The sequence below is a fragment of the Syngnathoides biaculeatus genome, chromosome 2 (assembly GCF_019802595.1).
Source record: "Syngnathoides biaculeatus isolate LvHL_M chromosome 2, ASM1980259v1, whole genome shotgun sequence".
NCBI lineage: Eukaryota > Metazoa > Chordata > Actinopteri > Syngnathiformes > Syngnathidae > Syngnathoides > Syngnathoides biaculeatus.
The window spans coordinates 5,343,740-5,366,684 of record NC_084641.1 but is presented as its reverse complement, the minus strand read 5'-3'; the positions used below and the strand labels follow the sequence as shown (position 1 = coordinate 5,366,684).

Below are 22,945 nucleotides of genomic sequence, written 5' to 3'. Positions count from 1 at the left end.
TGCAATTAATTGTCCATTACAAATATCTGTCACTTTTAGCCACTCAACAATAAACCAAAAGGAATACATTTCGCTATAATTACACTGGCTACAAAAATTACTATAAAATACAATACAATATAATTTTTTTGTTCCTGTTGATAAAAATGAGGACCTACCAGATAAGGAACCTTGTCAGCTGCTGACACTTTCCTCCATATCTTCATGATTTGCTTACAGCGATTTGCCCAGTCTGGGAAAGGGAAAGATTTGCAACTAATGGCTAACATGTAACAAAGCAACAATTGAACAATGTTCATCAAATGATAATAGACTTCCACACACACAAACGCGCACACCTGGGTAGTCCTGCTTGAGAGTGGGAAAGTTGCTATTGGCGTAAAGCACAGGCGAAATGGTTGATAACTCTCCCAGCTCCTCGTCTTTCTCCCATCGCTGGAGACTGCGCTGGTTGTAGGACAGTCCATCACCTTCTGCCTCAGTGGGGGTTGGTGGGGAGGAAGGAGTCGCTGGCGTGGAGGGAGTAGCCCAGGGACTCTCCTCACCACCATTGGGACTGAAAAGCCCTCCTTTGTCCCTGAATACAGTTTAAAAGCATTAAGGGTTACATATTTTGACATCTGAACCAATCCACCCTCATAAAAAAAATAACATACAAAAAAAAATTGCATGCCTTGTCAGTGGCATAATTGATTTATGGATGCTAAATAAGAAATGTAGCAGTTCCTACCGCATGTCAAAGAACGATGACTGAGAGAGGGCAGGGAAAGCATCCATAACTCCAGTTGAGGGCAGAGACCCTACAAAACATCCATATCTCCATTTTAACCCAACATCAACTTCACTTACTCTATGGTAGGCATCATATTGTACACACCAGAGAGGAGAGCTCTTTGTGGCAGAGCACTACAATTGAGTTCTCCCTTATTGCCCTCTGTGATGGGCTTCATACCCTCCAAGCTGGAGCCTTCTGACACTCCCAGAACTTTCCTGAAAAACTGCTCAGAATCCTGATTCTCTACTCCTTGTGGAAGACCTAATATGCAAAGAAAAACCAACACCTCTGAAACATTTTTTTTGTGCAGCGTTAAGTCCAAGGTGTCATCTGCAAGCATTACCTTCACTTTTTTCTACATCATCGTCATGACGATCAGTTGACCCCAGGTCCTTCAGTGTTGTGAATGGTGCAGAGACTTCTAGATAGAAAGATGAATGTTAATGCTAATACACTTACCTTCACACCAAACCAATTCATTTGTGGAAGTCTTTAGTTCCTAACCCGCACTTTGTCCCTGAGCCTGGGGTGCCTCACCGCCCTCTTGCTTGAGATGATGGACCATACGATCCTTGGCCTCTGCTAGTGAGAAGTATAAAAATTACACAAGAGCTCTTAGCAAACAGTCAACTTGTTTGTAGTTACAGTATGTGTCAAGGTTTAAGTAGTTTTGCTTACTTTCTGGGGATGGAGTTTTAAACACCGATGGTGCTGGTAAAGAGGGCTGAAGAAGGCATACAGCTGGCCTCTGCCCAGGGGTTGTCATTACAGCCTTCTTACTCAAATCTATAAGTGTCTTTCCAAAGAAAGCCTCCTGCATCAAAAAACAAGCATTGCATATGAGAATGACATATAAGTCTATTGTCCCACAAATATTGAATTTTTCAATAGTGACAAACCTGGAGGTATGCTGGAAACATGTCCTCAAGTTTGCTCTTCTTTCTTCCTCGACGTTTCTTGGCTTGCTCCTCGCCCTCCATTGGTTTAGGATCCATGATGTTGTCTGTATCTGGATGGGGTCCTACACAGAACAATCAAAATTAAAAAAATGAAAAATAAAAACAGGAAGGAGTAGAATGATGCTCAGATACATCCATTCATCCATTCTCTCTATTGCTTATCGTGACTATGATCGGGGGTGTGCTGGAGTTTATCCCAGCTGACTTTGGGCGAGAGGCGGCATACACAAACTGGTATGCAGCCAATTGCAAGACAAATAGACACATCAAGACAATTTACTCTTCAAGTCATCTGTGATGCTTGTTTTTGGCTTGTGGGAGGAAACTTTATTACATGAATGACAGATTACATGACAATTTTATACAGGAAGGCCTGAGACCGGACTTGAACCCACGACCTGAAAATTGGGAGGCAGATTTGCTAACGACTCATCCACCATACTGCTCAGACACATAACATTAAAAAAATTCTCATGGACATGCAAACACTTGTCTTTCCTTTCTGTATAACACCATGTCGTCTTCTCGACAATTTCAAACTGAAAAGCCGGTAAGTACGATAATAGCACTATGAGATGAATAAGTGGAGAGTGTCCCATGATCAATAACAATGGATAATTCTGTGGGTTTTTTTTTTTTAATGAATTGTTAACGTGGACATAAGGAAAAATGCTTTAGTTGACAAATGCTTCAGTTTCTGGTGAAGGTCTCACCAAAAAGTATGAATGAAAATAAACTCAATCTTTTGTAATTTGCTGATTTGTGAGTAAGTGGTTCTTCATTTCCACGCCACTGTAAAAGTGGGGCTCATTTAGTGGAGATTGGGCATTTGTGTCTGGCAGTGTCCACTGAATGCACTACATAATGCATTAACTAATGCACTAAATGACAAGTTTAGTATATATATGATGTATTTATTCCCCAAGTGGAAATGCTGTCATTCATTCTCCTTACAGGCGCTTGGTCCCCACCCCTCACACCCCCCAAGTAAGAGGGTCCACTTCTACCAGTAGAAGCCACAAGCAATACTTTATCCTTTGGGAATTTTGACAAAAGCGCGTCACAGAAATCTTCAGACAGCCAGTAACTCCTTTAAATTGTTGGCAAAAGGCATATATCTCCTTTCAATAAAAATGGTCAAACATTGTTGCTACTGACCCTCTTCGATGATTCTCTCTATTGGCTGACCATCTAAAGTAGTCTCTCCAGCCAGCTGGGCAAAAAACTCTTTCTTCAACCGTGTGTGACACTTCCTTTGTCGCACCATGAATCCGCCAATTCCTAACACAATGAATTAACACATTATCTCCAAATTAATTTCAAAAAGTAACAAAATAGGATTTTCAAATAATGTAAGCTTACCAGGCCTGTAGGGTTTCCGTTTTCGTTTTTTACCATCTTCTGTATCGTCTACTCCCCCTTTGAGAACATCACATTCAGCCATGCCATCTGCGCCTCCATCAACACCACCTTCTCTGTCAGGGCTTCCAGGGTTCTCCGTCTTAGTGTCGCAGTCCATTGACTCCCCACAGACTAAATCAGATAAAATTAAGTTTGAAAACAGTGGCACATTTACAACAGATATCACTGATCACAAGCAAATAGATTAGCAGAAAATCTTCCAACCTTTTCCGTCTTCTGCTTCCCCCTCCTCCCTCACATCCATTCCATCAGGGCCTCCTTCACAACACAAGGCTCCAAGGCGAGAGCGTCGCTGTCGTCTCTTGAGCAAGGGAGACATGGAGATAGACCGCAGCAAGGACATTCCAGATTCAGTCAGCCAGACGCCCTCTAACCGGTAGAACTGGGGTTCTGTAAAGTTAATGAGGTAAAGGTAATTTTTTTAAGAGCAAAAAACACTGAAAAAAATGCCCAAAATGTCACTAACTTGGCTCTTTGATCCTTATTGAAGCCATAATGGCCGACTCAACTAGTGAAGAAAAAGGTATATTTAAAAAAATAAATACATAAAATCATGTATTTCAAACCCTTATTCAAATGAAGCTGAGACATAAATATTAACAGAATACAATGATTTGCAAATTTTCAACCTACAGTTGATGAAATGCACTACGTAATGCTCAAATGTGTTACAAGCATCAAATCAACAAGTGAATAATTATTTAGAAAAAAAAAAGTTTAAACAAAGGCTTGTCTTTGTCAATTGAATAGAGGTAGAAATGAACGTTAGTTCATTCAGTTTTTACTTACATAACATTCAATGTCCACACTTCATTGAAACTGGGCTTTATAATTTCATACAGCAACATTCCATTTAATTCTTTGCAATTTATGTCTGGTTCTGACTCACCGACAGGCTTGGGAACATACGGGCTGCATGATGTACATGCAAAGCCCTCATCAGATGCTTGTTCCACTTCATCCTCAGTGTATAAACTCTCACAGACAGCATGCACCCATCTTCTCAGGGAGAGAAAAATGAATAGCGATATGACATTAAGAATAAATTAAAACACTACAGGAAGTTATGACATATATTACATACTGTATATATACTTATATTTGACATCTTATATTAATATAATGTAATTATTTATTTGATAACCCCCCCCCCCCCAGTAAGACATCCATCATTAGCTGATGTCAAATAATTCATTAGATTTTTTTCACATATTTAGTTCTCCTGAGGGGTGCCCACCGATCGCAGTGTTGACACTGTAAGAGTAGCTCCTCCTCCATGAAGTTCTCTCTGCATACTGGACAGGTGACAAGGCTGGCACAAGGGCCACAGTGAGTGTAATTATTCTGCCACTCACAGTGGAAACCTGGCGAGTTGGAACCGCATTGCACACAGCACACACACCTTCGAAGTAGAGAATCAGACAGACATTACCAAATAGTCAACATAAGATTTAAAAAAAAAAAACACTGTATGCCACTGCGAGTAGGTAACAATTGCTAGTCGGTGAAATGTGAGTTGGGCCTTTGAATACGTAATCCAAGGTCTGTTTTACATAATATGTAAATGTACAGGAATTAATTTCCATTTGACCCCATTCAAAGTTACAAGGATGAACAAAGCTTTCAAAGATGTTTTTTTTTCTTTACCATTTGCATTTCCAACCTCCCTTGGGGACTGTGTGAAGGGGCGGGTCCAAGCAATATGTGTGGTAGCTGACATCACAGTCATCACACAGTAGCAGACGGGAAGGGTCCGAAGCCTTTCCACATACTTCACACACAATACATTCCAAACAGCGCCAGCCCTTCCGCAGCATCGTCTTTGTAATCTACAGAAAATATCAGTATTAATCTATTACTTATTATAAAGGACTTTGGTTAATAACGATGGAAAAAATATGAAGAGTAACATTTTACCTACCTTGCTGTTTACACAGTACGGATGGTAACATTGCGCACACTGAGCACAAGCCAATAACTGCCCCTCCGCACCCTTTCCAAAGCTGCCACATACAACGCACATATCCTAAAAGAGACCAGAATGGGAGAAAGAAAAATGATGTATTAACAATGACACATATGGTGAAATATAAAGGACTGCATTTAAGTCAGCATGCTATACCTGAAGCAAAACAAATTTATCAGTGTTCGAAAAAAGAACCACTGTGTTCTGCATGGTGTCATCTTCCTCATCATCATCCTCCTTACTTATTCCTGAGTCTGTGGTCATGCTTAGCTGAGGGCAAACAAAAAGAAAACAAAGTAGCAATAAAAGAATTGTATTCTTTATTGGTTCCAACAAACCAAATGTTGTCTTAGCTGTATGCAAAATTCATCTCACCAAGAAGGCATCAATGCAAGAGGCCATGGCTTTGAGGCGAGACCTACCACCACGCCCTCTTCCTCCACCTCCTCCTCGTGGTCTACGCTTCCCAGGGAAACTATTGCTTCGACCCTGATAAAAAGCAGTCAGTCAGGGTTCTCAAATTGGCAAAAAAAAAAGGGGGTTTAAGAATGACCACTTACCTGTTTGACCCTTGAGCGCCCAGGGGATCCCCTGCGCTTCACCTTTTCTCTGTGACCTCCAAGTGGTTCGAAGGGCAGTGAATCATCTGTTTCAGAGCGGCCAAACTCCATTGAGAGGTGAGGATCTACTTCTCCAGGAGAGCCCAGGAAGCCACTGCTGCTCTCATCTTCATGGCTCATATTAGAAAGCTCATCCAACAGCAAATCCGGCTTAACGTCGTGCTCCTGTGGTTCCTCCTTTATGTCCATATTGTGTCCTTCTCTTCTCATTTGCTCGTCATCATCTTCTTCGTCCTCCTCTTCAGAGTGAGGTAGTAGCCTCTCCTCCATGTTGACAGCAGAGGCTTCATCTTGTGTGTCTGGTGTTAAAAGATGAGGACCTGCCTGGCATGGACTTGTGACCTGATCACCAAATAGATGCACATGCTCTGCTTCCACAGATGGTCGTGAGGGCGGCAACTTTGTGAGGGTCTTATTGAATGACTCTGCACTTTTGATGCCACCAGAATCAGCCTTTACAAACACTACTGATTGAAGCCTGTCGACAGAAGGAGGAGTCTCCTGCTTCTCCACATCCATATGTTCAGGGCCCTCCAGTGTTGCTTCTACTTTAGGATTTTGAGACCGTATCTCAGCAGGAGAATCTTGCAACTCCGCTCCAATCACTTGGCTGACTCCCTCTTCTGCTCTTCTTTTATCAGCAGGTAAACAAGGGGCACCCTGTTTTTTCGAGCACTCTTCAGCTAGGATTAAGGAATGTGTGTTACAAATCTTTCATTAGTTACAGAATGCTATGTGTCCACGTACAAATATGTAGGTCAACAGTTGGTTGTCCTACCTGGGGACTCCAATCGTGTGGTATATCCCTCAGAAGTGCAACCTTCTTTTTCTATCTTCAGCTCCTCCCTCAAGAATTGGTCACCGACATCTGCTGTCTCAACAGTGGTAGCTTCCGCACCTATTGAGAGACTGATCTATCAACACTGATCTGATCGTGTTGATGGGTATTGGCTGCTAATTAGCATATTATGCTGATCGGGTAATCAGCTTTAATGTCCCAACTCGACGGTAAAATCAATGATGCCATGAATCCGGTCCGTAAAAGACAATGCGCTTCATGGTGATTTTGTGTATGTTTGAATCCAAAAGCTCGTTTGTTTTTAGTCTACAAAATGTGACAGTACTGTGAACACTTGGTGGCCAACAAAGTATTTTTTTTAATCTTGGCGGCGCTGAAAGAACAAAAAAAAAAAAAAAAAAAACCCCATCAGCACTGTCTGACTTTTTTGAGGTGTCTGAGCCAGACAACACAAATGCCATTTGCAATATGTGCAAAACTTAAGTACCTCATGGGGGAATGTCATCTAAATGCTTAAATGCAACAAATTTGATCAGGCACTTGAAGAATGTACAGAAGGAAGAGGATGCCACATTAAAGCAATGTCGCATGCAAAAGGAGAAACTAACAACCAAACAGACGTTACCACAATCAATGCTGGACAACATTCGTCCGTATCGCCGTTACAGCAAGAAGGTTAGAGATGGAATGTCACGAACATCCATCCATTTTCTTGGCCGCTTATCCTCAGGAGGGTTGCGGGAGTGCTGGAGCCTATCCCAGCTTTCAATAGGCGGGAGCCAGGGTGCAACCTGAACTGGTTGCGAGCCAATCGCAGGGCACATAGAGACAAAGAGCCACACTCACAATCACATCTAGGTGCAATTTCGAGTGTCCAATTGATGTTGCATGTTTTTGGGATGTGGGAGGAAAATGGAGTGCCCGGAGAAAACCCACACAGGCACAGGGAGAATATCCAAAACTCCACATAGACGGGTCCAAGATTGAGCCCGGGACCTCAAAACTGTGAGGCCAACGCGTTCCAGCTGATCCACCGTGCCGCCAATATCACTATCAGTTGTTGTTAATTTAATTACAACAAAGTGACTTTGACTAAGGTAAGCGCTCACCTGTTATTTGTGTCTCAAGAAATGTTGGTTTGACCCGACTGAACTTTAAACTTGTCAGTGGCCAATGCCTGAATTCCCACAGAGAGAATAGTTGAAGACACTCAGTATCAGTCACTCACATTTGGAAAAGGTACGGGTGTTTTCAGTCATGCACGAAGATATGAATTTACAGGTGTGATTGGGGATGGAATCTCAAGACCTTAAAATAACTTGCTGAGTTGTTATACCAGAGTAAGTACGGTGCCCATCATAATTATTGGCATAGGGCAGGGGTGCACGGGGAAATCGTCGCGACTGCCGTAAATAGGGGGCCGGCTTGCTAGGACACGCTTTTATGTGCGTGTGCTCGACGTATCGGCCACACCTGAATCAAGCCATAAGATGGATGATAGTCCAACGTCTTTTTTTTCCACACGATCAACCAAAACTGCCTCTCAATCGATGCATTGAGCACCCCTGGTATAACTGAATTTACTTTGGCATTGCTCATGATGTTGATGACTTTCAAAGTAAATGCGCTCGTAGTACATGAAGCAGCCACTGATCTTAAAAAAAAAAAAAAAAAAGACTGGATGACTCATTGGCCACCAAAACTTAAGTCGCCATCCGCCATCTTGATACTCCCAAAACAACGACGCCGACCTGTGCAGCGACAGTGATTAACTGTTAATCGCCATTTTCGTGGTTCTGAGAAAACATTCCACAGGTAAGTTAGAAATATTTACTTTGATACTGTTAGTTTGTTTGTAAAGGGTTTTTTATTTTCTGATTAGCTTAATTCACTTGAACAAAGTTTTGTTTACGGTTGTTCACTGTTAACTCTCTGCTTCACCTTTATCGGCCAACGGTTTTTACACGAAAAAGTCATGTAAATATTTTCCCGAAATCCATCAGTGGATAAGCAAGAAAACACATTTTCTGTGACATTTTTGATGAATTTCATAATATAGAATTCGGAAAATTGAATTTTATTTCCAAATTCCAGGAAACAAGTTTAAATTTTCTGTCTAAAATAGGACATTGCAAAGACAACAAATTCACAATGCGTTTAGCATGTATTTTCCCATTGTGAATCCTTACTTCCAAAAGTATATCTAACTGATTGATTTAAAATTTAATGTTTTTGAGACAAAAAATGCTTAGTTTTTTGCTATGTTATGATGGTAATGCTTCGCAGCGCATTTTGGGAAAAGTTAACGTCACGGAAATCGGGCCCTAGGTAATATGCAAGGTTTCTTGGTAGTCACGGTGTTATATGTCTTTCCTTTGCACTTAGCTTTTTTTTGGCTTACCAAGTCGAGTTTAAAATCCTTCATGTTATCAGAACTGAAGAAATGTCAAGCTCGCGCGACAGTTTTAATTCTACATGCCAAACTTTAAGAAAAACCCCACCATACTCCAACCTGTGAACCACATTGTCCACACGTTTTGGGAGTACCAAGATGGTGGCCAACTGGCTTCAACCAATCGACATACCGCTTGATGTGTATGCGCTATCCGTCTTATTTTTATTTATTTATTTTTTTAGATCAGCGGAAGCAGCTCAGAACATGTGCTTTTGGCAGCAATTCCGTACATGATCAGTACAGTTAACTTGCATTTCCTGTTTCCGGGTGAATACTAATTGTTCAGGAGCAGGCTTGTTTTGTTAACGTTTATGAAATAAACACGTAAATTAATGTCATGACCAGTTTCAATATCTATTTTTTCTACTCGTAACAATTTTACGTGTGATTTTTCGTGCTCGGCTGTGCAGATTTGTGAGAGTGATGGCACGAAAGTGCATGTCAAATGCGACTGACTGCAGTATACAATACATACAGTCATGAACAAGTCATTTAAATACATATTGCTCCATTTTATGATGGGATCAGCGATTGGTTATTTTTTTAAATACGCTGGTTCCAAAAATTCCAATTGTGTAAAGCCTTGAGAGAAGCTGTTTAACATGTCACATAGATGATACACACACAAACATTAACACATACACAAACATTACTTTTACTCCTGTGACTCATTTACTGTATCTCATGTTTGGATAAGAGCTGCACTGGTACAAAAAAAGTAGTGTGGTACCTTACAGTCAAAACAGTGCAACCCATCTATCCATCTTTTATACCGCTTAGCCTCACTAGAGTCATGGGTGTACTCGAATCCATTCCAGCTGACTTTAGGTGAAATGCTGGCTACACCCTGAACTGGTCAGGAGCCAAATCCAAAAAAACAATACAATACCACATTTTTTAACTACCAGTGCTAAAAAAAACAAATCCAGCAATTTAACAGTCCACCCAAGTGGGTGGTGCCTTTTTCAGTATGTGTGCAAGATGGAGAAATAAAATATAGAGATAAGAAATGAATACAAATTTTCATGGACCCAAGGACCTTGCATTTCTCGCAAAGAAATGAGGCATGCAGGGCTTTGTGGAATTATTTTCCCTACAAGATTCACAGACAGTTCAACCCAGCAGATGCAGCAAAGCCCGTCTACAAGGTGCGCTGTATAGCTATTCTGACAAGAGCGTATGGGAAGACTTCCAAAATCATTTAACCACCTTACTAAACACCGTCCTGACTTATATCACAAATTTAAAGAGCAACAGGTTAGCAAGTGACATTTCAATAAGTTTCCCACATGCAGGAGTCAAAAAAGTGTGAATTATTCTGTGATAAGTAATCTTGCTCTTGTGTAGTTCCATTTGACGAGGCAATTAATAAATATGACTATCCAAGAATCATCCCCTGAACAAATCATGTGGCGTAAATACAGTAGAACCATAATCAAAGTAGGTTGTCACACAGCACATTAGTAGAAAGACAACAGCATCTCTATGCATTAATATTAATTTAAGCAAATGCATTTAGTGAGGTTTGTCAATGTAATCCACACTGTAATACACACACCACAATTACATGTAAAATCTTATAAACACACACGTTAAAGAATAGTGCTAGGAGAAATGCAGACACTGATCAAATTCCAATGTAAAAACAAACAATCAGAATTTCACATTTGAGTGCAAACACATGAAATCATGCATTTTATTCTGGCAGGAGTTGCAACAATGTGAAGTCATCCGGCCACGTGCTCTGCTTACTTGTCATATATCATACGCATTATGGTGCCGGCTACCCTAAAACCCTGAGACCCTCAGACAAGAATCTCTGCAGAACCAAGGATCTAATCAGGAGAGCTGCACAAAATATTAATGTCATCCTGTGACCACAATAAAGTTGGACTTTACAAAAATTATGCATCTCCTCTACGTATACCTGTATGCTCTATTAGCAGGTTTTATTTTTCTACAAAGGTTTTGATGAACTGTCCAAATAATATATATATTTTTTTTTCTAAAAAGAGACAGGACCTCTAGTTTTTACAAGTGTATCTTTTGTGAGAAAAACTGTGTTTCTCTGAAACAATGTTATAATTTAGGGTACATAACTCGGCAGCTGCGAAAATAATTGTCAGTTTTGTTTTTATTTTATCTAGAAAGATACAGCCCCACCAGAAAGTATTCACACCCCATCACCTTTTCTACATTTTGCTGTTACAAGAAAAAAAATGACATCCAACATCAAATAATAAAGTAAAAATGTGTTCATACAGTTGTGCAAATGTATTGAAAATGTAAACATAGGCACATAAATATTCTCACCCTTGGCTTAATATTTTGTTGAAGTACCTTTGGTAGCAATCACAGCCTCAAGACTGCTTTTTTATGCCACTACAAGCTTAGTTCAACTGTTTTGGAGCATTCTCTCCCATTCTTCTCTGGATATCCTCTCAAGTTTGGAGGTTGGATGGGCAGCGTCGATTGACAGTATTGTCATCTTGGCTGTGTACTTTGGTTCACTGTCGCATTGGAAGGTACAGTGCCTTGTGAAAGTATTTGCCCCCCTTGAACTTTTCAACCTTTTGCCAAGTTTCAGGCTTCAAACAAAGATAACATTTTTTTGTCAAGAATCAAAACCAAGTGTGACAAATCGTGAAGTGGAACGAAATGTATTGGATATTTGACACTTTTTAACAAATAAACTGAAAAGTGGGACATGCATTATTACTTACTTATTATTATTATTATTTACTTTCAGTGCAGCAAACTCACTTCAGAAGTTCAGTGAGGATCTCTGAATGATCCAATGTCGACTGATGATGTTAAATAGAATCCACTTGTGTGTAATCAAGTCTCCTTATAAATGCACCTCCTCTGTGATAGTCTCTGGGTTATGTTTAAAGTGCAGAGACTACCATGAAGACCAAGGAAAACGCGAGGTAGGTCCGAGATATTGTTGTGGAAACGTTTAAAGCCGGATTTGGATACAAGAAGATTTCCAACTTTAAACATCTCAAGGAGGACTGTGCAAGCAATCATATTGAAACAGAAAGAGTATCAGACCACTGCAAATCTACCAAGAACTGGCCATCACTCTAAACATTCACCTCGAACAAGAAGAAGACTGATCAGAGATGCAGCAAAGAGGCCCATGATTACTCTGGATGAACTGCAGAGATATACAGCTGAGGTGGGAGAGTCTGTCCGTAGGACAACAATAAGAAAGCCATTTCTCAAAGATATCCATAAAAAGTCTCGTTTAAAGTTTGCCACAAGCCACCTGGGATACACACCAAACATGTGGAAGAAGGTCCTCTGGTCAGATGAAACCAAAATTGAACTTTTTGGCCACAATGCAAAACAATATACTTGGCGTAAAAGCAACACAGCTCATCACCTTGAACAAATCATCCCCACTGTCAAAACATAGTGTTTGCAGCCTCATGGTTTGGGACTGCTTTTCTTCAGCAGGGACAGGGAAGATGGTTCAAATTGATGGGAAGATGGAGTAAAATCTAGGATCATTCTGGAAGAAAAAAATGTTGGAGTCTGCAAAAGACCTGAGACTGGGACGGAGATTTATCTTCCAAAAGGACAATAATCCAAAAGATAAAGCCAAATCTACAATGGAATGGTTCACAAATAAATGTATCCAGGTGTTAGAATGGCCAAGTCAAAGTCCAGAGCTGAATCCAATCAAGAAACTTGGGCAGAGCTTAAGACTGCTGTTCACAAACACTATCCATTCAACCTCATTGAGCTCGAGCTGTTTTGCAAGGAAGAAATGTGCAAAACTGATAGACATACCCAAAGCAACTTGTAGCTGTAATTGCAGCAAAAGGTGGCGCTACAAAGTATTAATGCAAGGGGGCCGAATAATATTACACCCCCCACTTTTCAGGTTTTTATTTGTTAAAGAAGTTTGAAATATCCAATAAATTTCATTCCACTTCACAATTGTGTCCCACTTGATTCTTGACAAAAATTTAGAATTTTATATCTTTATGTTTGAAGCCTGAAATGTGGCGGAAGGTTGAAAAGTTCAAGGCGGTCGAATACTTTCACAAGGCACTGTATATCGAAGCCCTAGTCTGAGTTCCACTCAACTCTGGAGCAACTTCTCAGAGAATTTCTCCATTTGTCAGCAGTCATTTTACCCTCTATCCGGACTAATTGGCAACCAAATACCCGAGACTACAGGGCTGCTGAAATTCTTTTGTATTCTTCCCCAGATTTGTCCCTGGACACAATCTGATCATGGAAGTCTGCAGACCTAACTTCAATGCTTGGTTTCTGCTCAGAGATGCAATATCAGATATAAATAGGTGCGTGCCGTTCCACATTATGTTCAATCAACTGAATTTACCACATGTGGACTCCAATCAAGTTGTAGAAGAATCTCAAAGATGGTCAAAGGAAATCAGGTCCAGGGAGCGTAAGTTTGAGTGTTATAACAAAGGGTGTAAATACTTTGTTTGCATTATGTTTGAATATTTACATTTTATAAATTTACACAAACGTGTGAAAATGTGTTTTTACTTTGTCATTTGAGTTATTTTGTGTTTTTTTTAAACTATACTCAAATCAAGCTAGAAACAGCAAAATGTGGAAAATGTAAAGGAGATTGAATACTTTCTGATCAAACTATATAAAGAAATTGATATTAACTTTATTTAATATCCTCCACCGCTTAATATTTTGAAACACAAAGCGATTGAAACTCCCTGTTTTGAAATTTAGGATTCCACTGATTTTGATATTGTTTTGGGTTTTTGCCATGGTATCATTTCAGAACCCAGCCAGACACTTTAGACAGGTATAGTCTTAAATTAAGAATTTTCGCATTGTAACAACACTAGTTGTGAGGGAGATGGACTAACCTAGCTCCATGGGTGTCACTTCTTCAACTGCAGCATCCTCAGACCCCGTCTCCGATGAGCCTCCCTGGTGTTGCGTAACATTTCTCTGCTCTTCCATCATCATGTCAGCCTCCGTTTGGATTGTCATCTCCAACAACTGTATCTGCTCTTCAGTACCATCCGCTACCTCTGCGGTTGATGTCTCTATGTATGCTTCGGTGAGAGGTTCCTGCTGATGTCGATCCTCCTTACAAAGCAAGCAAATGCTCTTGACTTCTGTGACCTCGCACTCTCTGTGCACCCACCTGAGACAAAAAATATATATATATCATAGAATATTTTACTGTGAGGCCACATAAGACTGAAACCCTTAGATTAACAAACTAACCTATGGCACATGGTGCAGCACTGAAGAGCCACCGACGGGTGCGCAGCTTTGCCACATACGCCACATATGGAGCTACGCAAACGTTGGCAGGCCTCGCACACAGCGTAGTTTTCAAACCACTGAGCTGAGCCCGGCAACACGAGTCCACGAATGCCACACTCCATACATACACGACACCTCTGGGAGGATTCACATAACAGAAAATAAATCAATGGATGAAAAAAACAAAACAAAACATGAATTTGACTGGAGCATGCTTTCTCAAGAAAGTAACATTTCTAGAAGGGTCCACTTTTAAAAGCTGATAATTATGACTTACTCTGCATTTCCATGGATCTGTGGGAAGAGAATCCATGGCTGGCTGCAGACAGAAGGTGTGGTAGCCCTTATCACAGGCATCACAAACTAACATTTTGGAGTCCTCACCTGGTTGTCTGGGGATTTGGAACATACCACGTGAGTGAGATGGCAGGACACACAAAAATACACAAAAATGTCACCACAGCCTATCAAGCAGATCTTAAGAGCGTATACAATTTTATCGACTCACCTGCAAGTCTGGCACACTTTACACTCTGGGCATTGCCATCCTGCCCGCTGGATGGGCGTCGCCCCAATCTCTAAACAGGCCGCGTGATAATGTAGGCCACAACCAGTACAGAACAGCAAGTCTGTGAGTTCCCCTGCTGAGTCACACACTGCACACCAAGACTCTTCCCCTGCTGTGAAAGTCAAAAAATAGAAGCATGTTGGGTTTGGTTCATTTTCCAGATCATGCTGCAAATGCTTGCAGCTAAAACAATGTCAGTGCTAGGTAGTGGTCCTCAGGTCAATACTAAAACCTTAATTTATCCCAACCCCTGAACCCCTAAATTTTGATTCTCTGGTATATGAACTCATTTGGGGAAGTGTGTGTCTATCCACAGGAAAGTGAGGTAATATGCTTGAAACCATAAATTATCACACTTTGAAGATGCACTTTTTGGCTGTGCAGGCATTAAATGAATTGAGACGGCTGCTTTTTCCCCCAAATACAAATCAAACTCCACCAATGCAAAATTGCAAACAGCTCGCAAGTATCCTGTGTTAAATGGCTATGATGAGAAATGGAACAGTATGCTTTAAGCATCCATTTTCTTCATAAATTTTAAGAAAAGGTTCTGAGTTTCTTGGAGATAAACAATAACAGCAGTTTAACAAGAAATAAAATCTACAATTATCATCAGCAATGACTGATTAGATGAGGAACTTGCTCTACAGTTGAAAACGTTTTGTAATTATTTGTAGGAAAATGCATGATGTAATTGTGTTAGCAATCATGAAAAGATGTGTTTGGTTGTCTTACCTAACTCTTCTGCTTTGTCTATGTGGTGTGGACAGAGAAGTGCCAACTGCTTCATGGATTGGAAGGATCCACTCGCTGCCGCACAGGGGAAGTGGTAAAAAATTGAACAGCCCTCAGCATGGCATCGAATAGTTGCGCCAAGCCTTTTGCAGTATTCACAAAGCTGTAACAAACCAATAACAGATATCAACTGCATCAAGGAAACTCGTTATTCCCAACAACATCTGAACTACATTATAAAATAGACGGAGCACTGACCCGCTGTGTCCCTGAGATAACAGCCTTATCCACGTTTTCCAACCTGCCTTCCTCCATTTGTTTCACTCCTTCTGACCACACTGCACACCAGTGATGAACCCAAAAACCGCCTGCATAACAAATCCCATAATTCAGTCATCAAATCTTGATTCACGTCTAATGGCTGTATGTTGTGACAGATCTCAAGATTTTAAGCAATTAATGTTTAGAAATTAACCTGAGTCATCAAATAAGGATGACAGACAAGGGGTGTCCGAAAATCCAATGGTAGACAACTCATCATTTCCAGGCTGGATCAGAGGAGAAGCTGAAGGCTGGAGGTTTGGCAGTTCTGAAGTCGACCCCAAATGTCTGAGTTCCCGTTGTCCATGAAGGCTGCGCTCCACACAGTTGCAAAGAGCACAAGCCCTCACGCCTTCTCTATTCAAAAAACATTTGCAGAGACTCATTGTTTAAGTCAATCACTGCAGTAGATGGTTATAGTCGTCATCGTAAACTCCAACCATTTACAGCCACGAAAAAATATATTAGCCTGTAGCGCCGGAGAAAAGGAGTCGGAGGCGGAGTGTCGGACACAGAAACAGAACTTGCTTTATTGTTCGACATCACCAAAAAACTCGCGTAACGGCGGGAACTCTGTTAACCTTTTCCTCCGGAAGCGCAACAACAAAAACAATCCGTGCGGAACCCCGCACCCCAACTCGAGGTCCCGCGGGTGAATTATGTAAACACCACAAGCCAAATACATTATTCAACGAGTAGGTGTGGAACAGGGTCTCACCCAGACAGGTTGTGAGGTTTGGGTTTGTAAACCACTACAATCACTAACATCTCTTGCATCTCTTTGGATTCGAGATCAGCACAGCTTTTGAGTGTAAGATAAAGTTATGGTAATGAATCTCAGCTTGTCATCCATCATGAGGGTGAGAAATGCCAACACGTTGGAAATTGGAAATTTAGGAATCCCGCATAGAAACACACACATAACTAGTCTATAGCTGTATGTATGAGTCATGCTCATGAGAAAAGCAATGAATGAGGAACGCCATGTAAAAAAAAACAAACAAAAAAACACTGATGTTCCACTCAATGAAGATTATGTATAGCACTTTGTAATATGGAGAACTCTGCTTTGGGAACAGCTGGCAGTTAATGAGTTAAAACTGTCAACAGTGAGGAGCTCTGATGGGAAAAGTGAAAAAGGAACATACATAGGTGCACTTGAAGAGGTGGCAGTAGGACCAGACGGACCCTCAGCAGCAGGAAGAGCTTGGGACTCTCCTTCAGAGGAGACAACTTGCTCAGCAGGAGCGTTATCGTCAGCTGAAAAAATGAATTACAAGCACAGTTAACACATTTTAAAACATACAAAGCAAGGGGCATTGACAGTAGTTTTGATAGAATGCTGATATTATAAATGTGATTGTAAATACTTCTTACTTACTCAACATATTACATGCTGAGATGTTTGGGTGTAGAAGACATTCAGTGATTACCTGTTGGCTCAGAGTCGCTTTCGTCGCAGGTGGACTTCTGCTCGTCCATGCCCCAAGCTGACTTTGATCTCCTTGACAGAGATCTATAGCCCCAGAATACAAATGGTTGATAGTAATGCAACACTATTATTATACTATTTTCAAACTATGCTAAAAACCTGTAATCGTTTCTCTGTGACCTTTACAGCAAGCCTATTGCCGTGACTACAGTGACAGCATGATAATAAGACAACAAAAGCAAACTGTAAGCAGATGCCTTCCCTTACAGAGATCAAAAACATGCAAATCTGGCCCTCAAAAAATAAAATGGTCAGTTATTAAAAATAAGTATTCATAGCATATTTTAAAACATATTTTAAAAGTGTAGTGTAGTGGCCCAAGTGGAGAGAAAAAAAAAACCTGTGCATTATAATCATATAGATACAACAGCGATAGTGAAGCCCAAGACAATGCAGGAACCTAACAAATCCCACTGAGACAAGGAAGGTTGACGTGGAAGTTACATTTTAAAATTCACAAACCTAAAATGATATGGCACATTAAGACTAGTGAGGATCGTAAAATAAATGAATACATAAGTCAAGAAATCAGTAGAACATTCCAATTCTGAAAGATCCAATCACGCAAAAGCCAGTCTAAAAAAAGTGTTTCAAGAAGTGATTTAAAAGATGCCACTGATTTTGCATGTCTCAGCTCCACAGGCAGATCATTCTAAAGATATGATCCATGTGCTGTTATCCCGTTTTAACACATAATAAAAATAAGTAACTCGGGATCTTGCGTGCATTCAATCCAGTGTTGTACAAATAAGCCATTGACTACCATTAGCAATAATGCAATCGAACATGCTTGCAAATAGGGCAAATTGATGAGAGTTCCAGGAAACTGATTCACCAGAGACACACCGGAATTCATAGACAAAGTGCTTATTCACCCAACAGTGGACATTCGAAAGCGGTTGGATGGTAAAACAAACGCATACACAAAAAGAGAAACCATAAAACGTAATTGGGGCGTTTCGAATGTGCAGGGAATTTATTTCTTTCTTTTCCAAACTCAACCATATATGAGGATACACAAAGAAACCAACTTCCGCGTTGAAAACTTCCTGTTGCATTGCTGTTTGTGCCGTGCGGAACCGCAGTCACTCGAATTTTAGTTCCGTTCGGAGCTTCACGCTGTCGACCAAGTACAGCACAGTAAATCATACGACGGCCTCGCCATTGTTTCAACTACACAACAAATAACACAGTCGCTCCGTGGCTTGTATTAGCCCAGCGATCGCGCGTTCTGCGTCCCACTAATGTCGACGGAAAGAGACTTTTTTTCGCACGCAACTCCGTTTCAGCGTAATGATAACATGGCATCGTCCCCAATGTGGGCTCGTATGATGTTAATCTCCCATGTCAGAAAATAAACCAAATGAACGTGCGCAACGCGGCCGCGCCAATACACACGCACAACTACCACGTTGTGTTCTACAACTTGGGTGTTCAAGTCGGCAAGTTACAGAACAAACACGTATATCAGTTTCGAAGTGAAAAGCATCATGTGTTTCTATTTCCACACTCAAACACGTTTTCGTGAGTCAAGCATCACTGAATGGAATTAATACTTAAAAAACAATATCACGTGCAAAGAAATCACAATCGTGCGCATTTCAGCGGCATGTTTTAAAAACAGCCGAACGAGCAATGTGAATGAACGCTATTTAGAAGAAAATAAGGCGAACAATAGAGTAAAATTGGCGGATCACCGTTGCGTTATATGGCCAGATCTTCAAAAATGTGACAGTGGAAACACCGCGATAACAAGAGCACATAACGAAGCTAGTCAATTAATGAGCCTAATAGTTTTGTTGGATTTTTTTTTTTTTTTTTGGGGGGGGAGAGGGTTGGTTCTCATAAAATGCATTTGATAATGCCTCGCTTAAGTGGTAAGCGATGGGAAAACAGCGTCCTGGTTAGCTGGGTTGACACTGAAACTAATCAGAAATGAACTTTCATAGTGATCGTGCAACCTTCCATTGTGGCGATAATAGCAAACAATATCTGCATCATGCTGCCATGCCAAAGAAATCATAATAATGTTCGATGATAATAGTCATTTCAATCGTTGCTCAATGTAAACACCGATTTGAGGGTTTCGAACTACTCCAGCAAATAGCCCGATCCCCATCCCTGGCGACCGACCGAAACGGAAAATTGAACAACTAGAGATGGTGACGTAGCAGCTAAGTGTCCCGAAGACATAAAACTGCGAAAACTCCACTCAGTCGCAAGCATAACTGCATTCTCTTCTGGAAATGACAGCTGGTAACTTCGACGTAAAGCCCCTGCACACAGTCGCCAGAGAATATTAATCAAGCTGAAGTTAGCGGCCAGGTAACACAGCTAGTTCTCCAGCAAGTAGACAGCGTCATCTGCTACGAGCTAACAGCTAAAAGCTACCGATAGAGGGGCCAACATTACCCGGTCTAAGGTCAGGGTTAGTGTGTCTCCATTTCTGCCTGGCACGGGAAGTTGAGAAAAGTCACGATTGACCGCGACTGACCTTACGAAAACAAAAGCGTCTCCTCATACATCAGCAAAATCCAAAGAGCCACACGGCAGCAGCTTCCCTTAACGCTTCTGCTCGCTTCATTTTTATGTACCGGACTAACGCTGCGGCTAGCCGGCTGGAGCGAGAGAGAGAGAGGGTGGGGGAAGTGTACACAACCAGGCGGAAGGCTGCCGAGCTCACTGCTCACTACTGTAGTACTGTGTATACTTTACACAAGTACGCGGAGAACGCTGGCTTTGCGAGATAACCGCCGCTACGACTTGGTGGCCGCAGGCACTCAATCGACAGGGGAGTGAAGAGGCACCGATACTATTGGTGGTACTACTGCGACTACAGTCCCGTTCAATGTTTTCTCATCGTCTTTCAGCTACACGACACGGCTAATGGATGGAGCTTGAATGCTAACTGCTCGCCTGCTCGCCTCGGTGGTGTTACGGAATCCTCGCGAGCTCGCAGATTTGCGCAGAATCGTGTAAACAATCATTTGGCGTCATATTTTATTCGGCAACATGCTATAATTGTCAGTACCGCTGGAGATGTCGCAGTTTATCGATTAATTGACAACTCATCCATCATCAATGGATCAGTATTTTAATCATCGATTAATCGTTCAGGGACCTTGTCCAAATCGTCTATCAGTTTCTCAACAATAAATATTGTCTGATATCTGTAGACCTTCATGAAAGCAAACTGATTCGGTTTTGTTTGTTATAAATACGACATTTACAAACATCTGCTTTTACTTTGGAAAACAATGAGCAACATTTTTCCCTATTTTCTGTCATCTAACACACCAGACCTGTACCTGAATCATAATCATAATCACTTCATGAAAACGTCATTTTAATACTGTTGAGAAACAAGTATTTGCAACGGTAGTGAGGAGTAACTTGTAACTGACATGTAATTGAACGTTAGGTACACTCAAATATTAGCCATTCACATGAATCGCTACCCAAGAAGTAGCTATCAGTTTCAAAAATGTTGGCGAGTACAACGGAACTCTCTGTTGTGTGATATTGTTTAATTGCCTTTTATTTGGGCTTCAATACTCATCAAACAATAATCGATTAGTAATTGTGAAAAAGGGATTTTGCAACAAACCTGGATGCAAAATTCGTCTGTATCTGATGAATCAATATAACAGCTGAGAGAATCATCAAGTTTAAAAAATATATTCAGTAGTGACAGCCTTAAATACCACCACATGTACACATTTAACCAGACCGCGCTGCTCATTTCGCCAAGAGTTGAACATTTACCAAAGCTCTAAAATTTAATCAAATGGTGTAAAAAGGAGTATTCAGTGTGTCGACGTTAGGGTGTCTAAAATTAAGATGCTGTTGTGCTTTGTTTATCACTTCCTGCACAGAACTGCACACGAGTGTGCTTGTTGGCAGGCACGGCACGGAAACATGGAAGATACTACAGTACACTCGATGGTACTGGAGGTCATTAAATTTTTCCAAAGCATGGAAGCCATAATCATTAGGTTGTTAAAATTCCAGGAGCAAGACTATCTTTGTGCGACGGATGCATCGGTCTAAATGAGCAAGTTGCTGATTTAATTTTTTTACCCATCAAATTCAACTCTGCAAAATTTGTTTGCCATAAGCCTTACTTATTTACACTCTTTTACAGTCTACTGATTCTGCATGGTTGCACCTGGTTGTTTGAGTCATTAAAAAGGATAATTGAAACTAAAAAGTCTATTTTAAGGCGGCACGGTGGCTCAGCTGGAAAGTGTTGGGCTCACAGTTCCAAGGTTTGATCCCGGACCTGCCTGTGGGGAGTTCGCATGTTCTCCCCGTGCCTGTGTGGGTTTCCTCCAGGCACTCCGTTTTCCTCCCACATCCCAAAAACATGCAACACTAATTGGACACACAATTGCCCCTGGGTGTGATTTTGTGTGCGGCTGTTTGTCTCTATGTGTCCTGCGATTGGCTGGCAACCAGTTCGGGGTGTACCTCCCCCCTCCTGCTAGTTGACAGCTGGGATAGGGTTCAGCACTCCCACGACCCTCGTGAGGATAAGCGGCAAAGAAAATGGATGGATGGAAGTCTATTTTAAGCATAAGTGTACACCCTTGATTGACGTTTTTATTTGCGTACACCCATTAAACCTTCCAGAGATAGGCAAACCCAATTGGTAAGTTAGGTATATACACGTCAACTTGTCTTACCTGATTTGATCAGCCCTATGGTGTCGACGGTCACGATCATAAACTGACAATTAATAATCCCGCAAAGGCAATATTAGGGATTACAGAGGTCTTGGTTGCGGGCTGTGCGTCTATTAACCACTGGCACTGATCTGCACTTTTGAACCTGGAACTTTTTACTATTGACCTCTGTTACTCTAAGGGACCCCCCTGCCTCCCCAAAAAAAAAAAAAAAAGAAAAGAAAAAGAATGTTATGTATGTGACCAGTCGCTTCAAATGAAGAATCATGGCACGCAACCTTTATCAAAGCTGTAAAAATGGTCCCATAAGGTCACCACCCAAGTGGTACTGTCATGCCATAAAAGCAGTGTATTACATATATTTGTGCACAAAGTACGCAGGTTTTCATTTGGAAAATAGGTTGTTACTGGGTCCCTGCAGAGGATTAGTTAACTCCCCATTCAGCTTTAGCAAGATTGGATTAGATTTTTTTTTAGGAGGGTGGGGGGGACGAGACTGGTTAGAGGACAGGCTGATTGGCCAATGGCTGTAAATAGAGGGTGGTATTAAGGGCACCCAATTCTTCCTATTCGTTCTTTCCCATCTGCCTCCTGCATCTCCAGGATAATCCTTTAGAATACCTCCACAGATGTTTACAACAAAGCACGAATCAGGATGACATGGACGCAATTTGGAGGTTAACTTTTTTTTTTTTTTTTGGCAGATTTGCTCATAGTTGGCATGTATTGGTTGTTCTTTCATTTTGCCTACTCTTCTGACTTTTGTGCTCATTGTTTTTAGTTTGGCATGTGCTCCATTTGGATATTTACTCAATTGAGGGTGATTGCTTTTTTTTAAAGAAAGTCACTAATCATTTTTCTGCATAAG

At 41.1% G+C, this 22,945-nt stretch overlaps 1 protein-coding gene across 8 annotated transcripts in view; it reads right to left on the bottom strand.

Moving 5' to 3' along the window:
• The window catches only part of kmt2d (lysine (K)-specific methyltransferase 2D), a 43,429-nt gene extending 20,492 nt beyond the window's left edge, over nt 1-22,937 (bottom strand). Inside the window, exons 1-30 of one of the 8 annotated variants that reach the window (XM_061828612.1) lie at nt 19,805-22,937; nt 17,334-17,416; nt 17,049-17,160; nt 16,055-16,257; nt 15,838-15,947; nt 15,580-15,742; nt 14,785-14,956; nt 14,554-14,668; nt 14,235-14,413; nt 13,868-14,151; nt 6,521-6,640; nt 5,683-6,425; nt 5,498-5,611; nt 5,279-5,392; nt 5,078-5,182; nt 4,804-4,985; nt 4,394-4,558; nt 4,046-4,155; nt 3,623-3,664; nt 3,361-3,546; nt 3,097-3,267; nt 2,893-3,015; nt 1,675-1,796; nt 1,454-1,589; nt 1,280-1,357; nt 1,119-1,196; nt 878-1,036; nt 731-800; nt 339-577; nt 159-232 (exon numbers count right to left, since the gene is read on the bottom strand). In XM_061828612.1, the coding sequence (XP_061684596.1) occupies nt 159-232; nt 339-577; nt 731-800; nt 878-1,036; nt 1,119-1,196; nt 1,280-1,357; nt 1,454-1,589; nt 1,675-1,796; nt 2,893-3,015; nt 3,097-3,267; nt 3,361-3,546; nt 3,623-3,664; nt 4,046-4,155; nt 4,394-4,558; nt 4,804-4,985; nt 5,078-5,182; nt 5,279-5,392; nt 5,498-5,611; nt 5,683-6,425; nt 6,521-6,640; nt 13,868-14,151; nt 14,235-14,413; nt 14,554-14,668; nt 14,785-14,956; nt 15,580-15,742; nt 15,838-15,947; nt 16,055-16,257; nt 17,049-17,160; nt 17,334-17,382 (4,518 nt within the window). In that variant the 5' untranslated portion in view covers nt 17,383-17,416; nt 19,805-22,937. The remainder of the gene's footprint in view (nt 1-158; nt 233-338; nt 578-730; nt 801-877; nt 1,037-1,118; nt 1,197-1,279; nt 1,358-1,453; nt 1,590-1,674; nt 1,797-2,892; nt 3,016-3,096; nt 3,268-3,360; nt 3,547-3,622; nt 3,665-4,045; nt 4,156-4,393; nt 4,559-4,803; nt 4,986-5,077; nt 5,183-5,278; nt 5,393-5,497; nt 5,612-5,682; nt 6,426-6,520; nt 6,641-13,867; nt 14,152-14,234; nt 14,414-14,553; nt 14,669-14,784; nt 14,957-15,579; nt 15,743-15,837; nt 15,948-16,054; nt 16,258-17,048; nt 17,161-17,333; nt 17,417-19,804) is intronic. The other 7 variants (XM_061828611.1, XM_061828605.1, XM_061828607.1 and 4 more) reach the window with 7 other exon arrangements.
• Nucleotides 22,938-22,945: the final 8 nt, after the last annotated feature.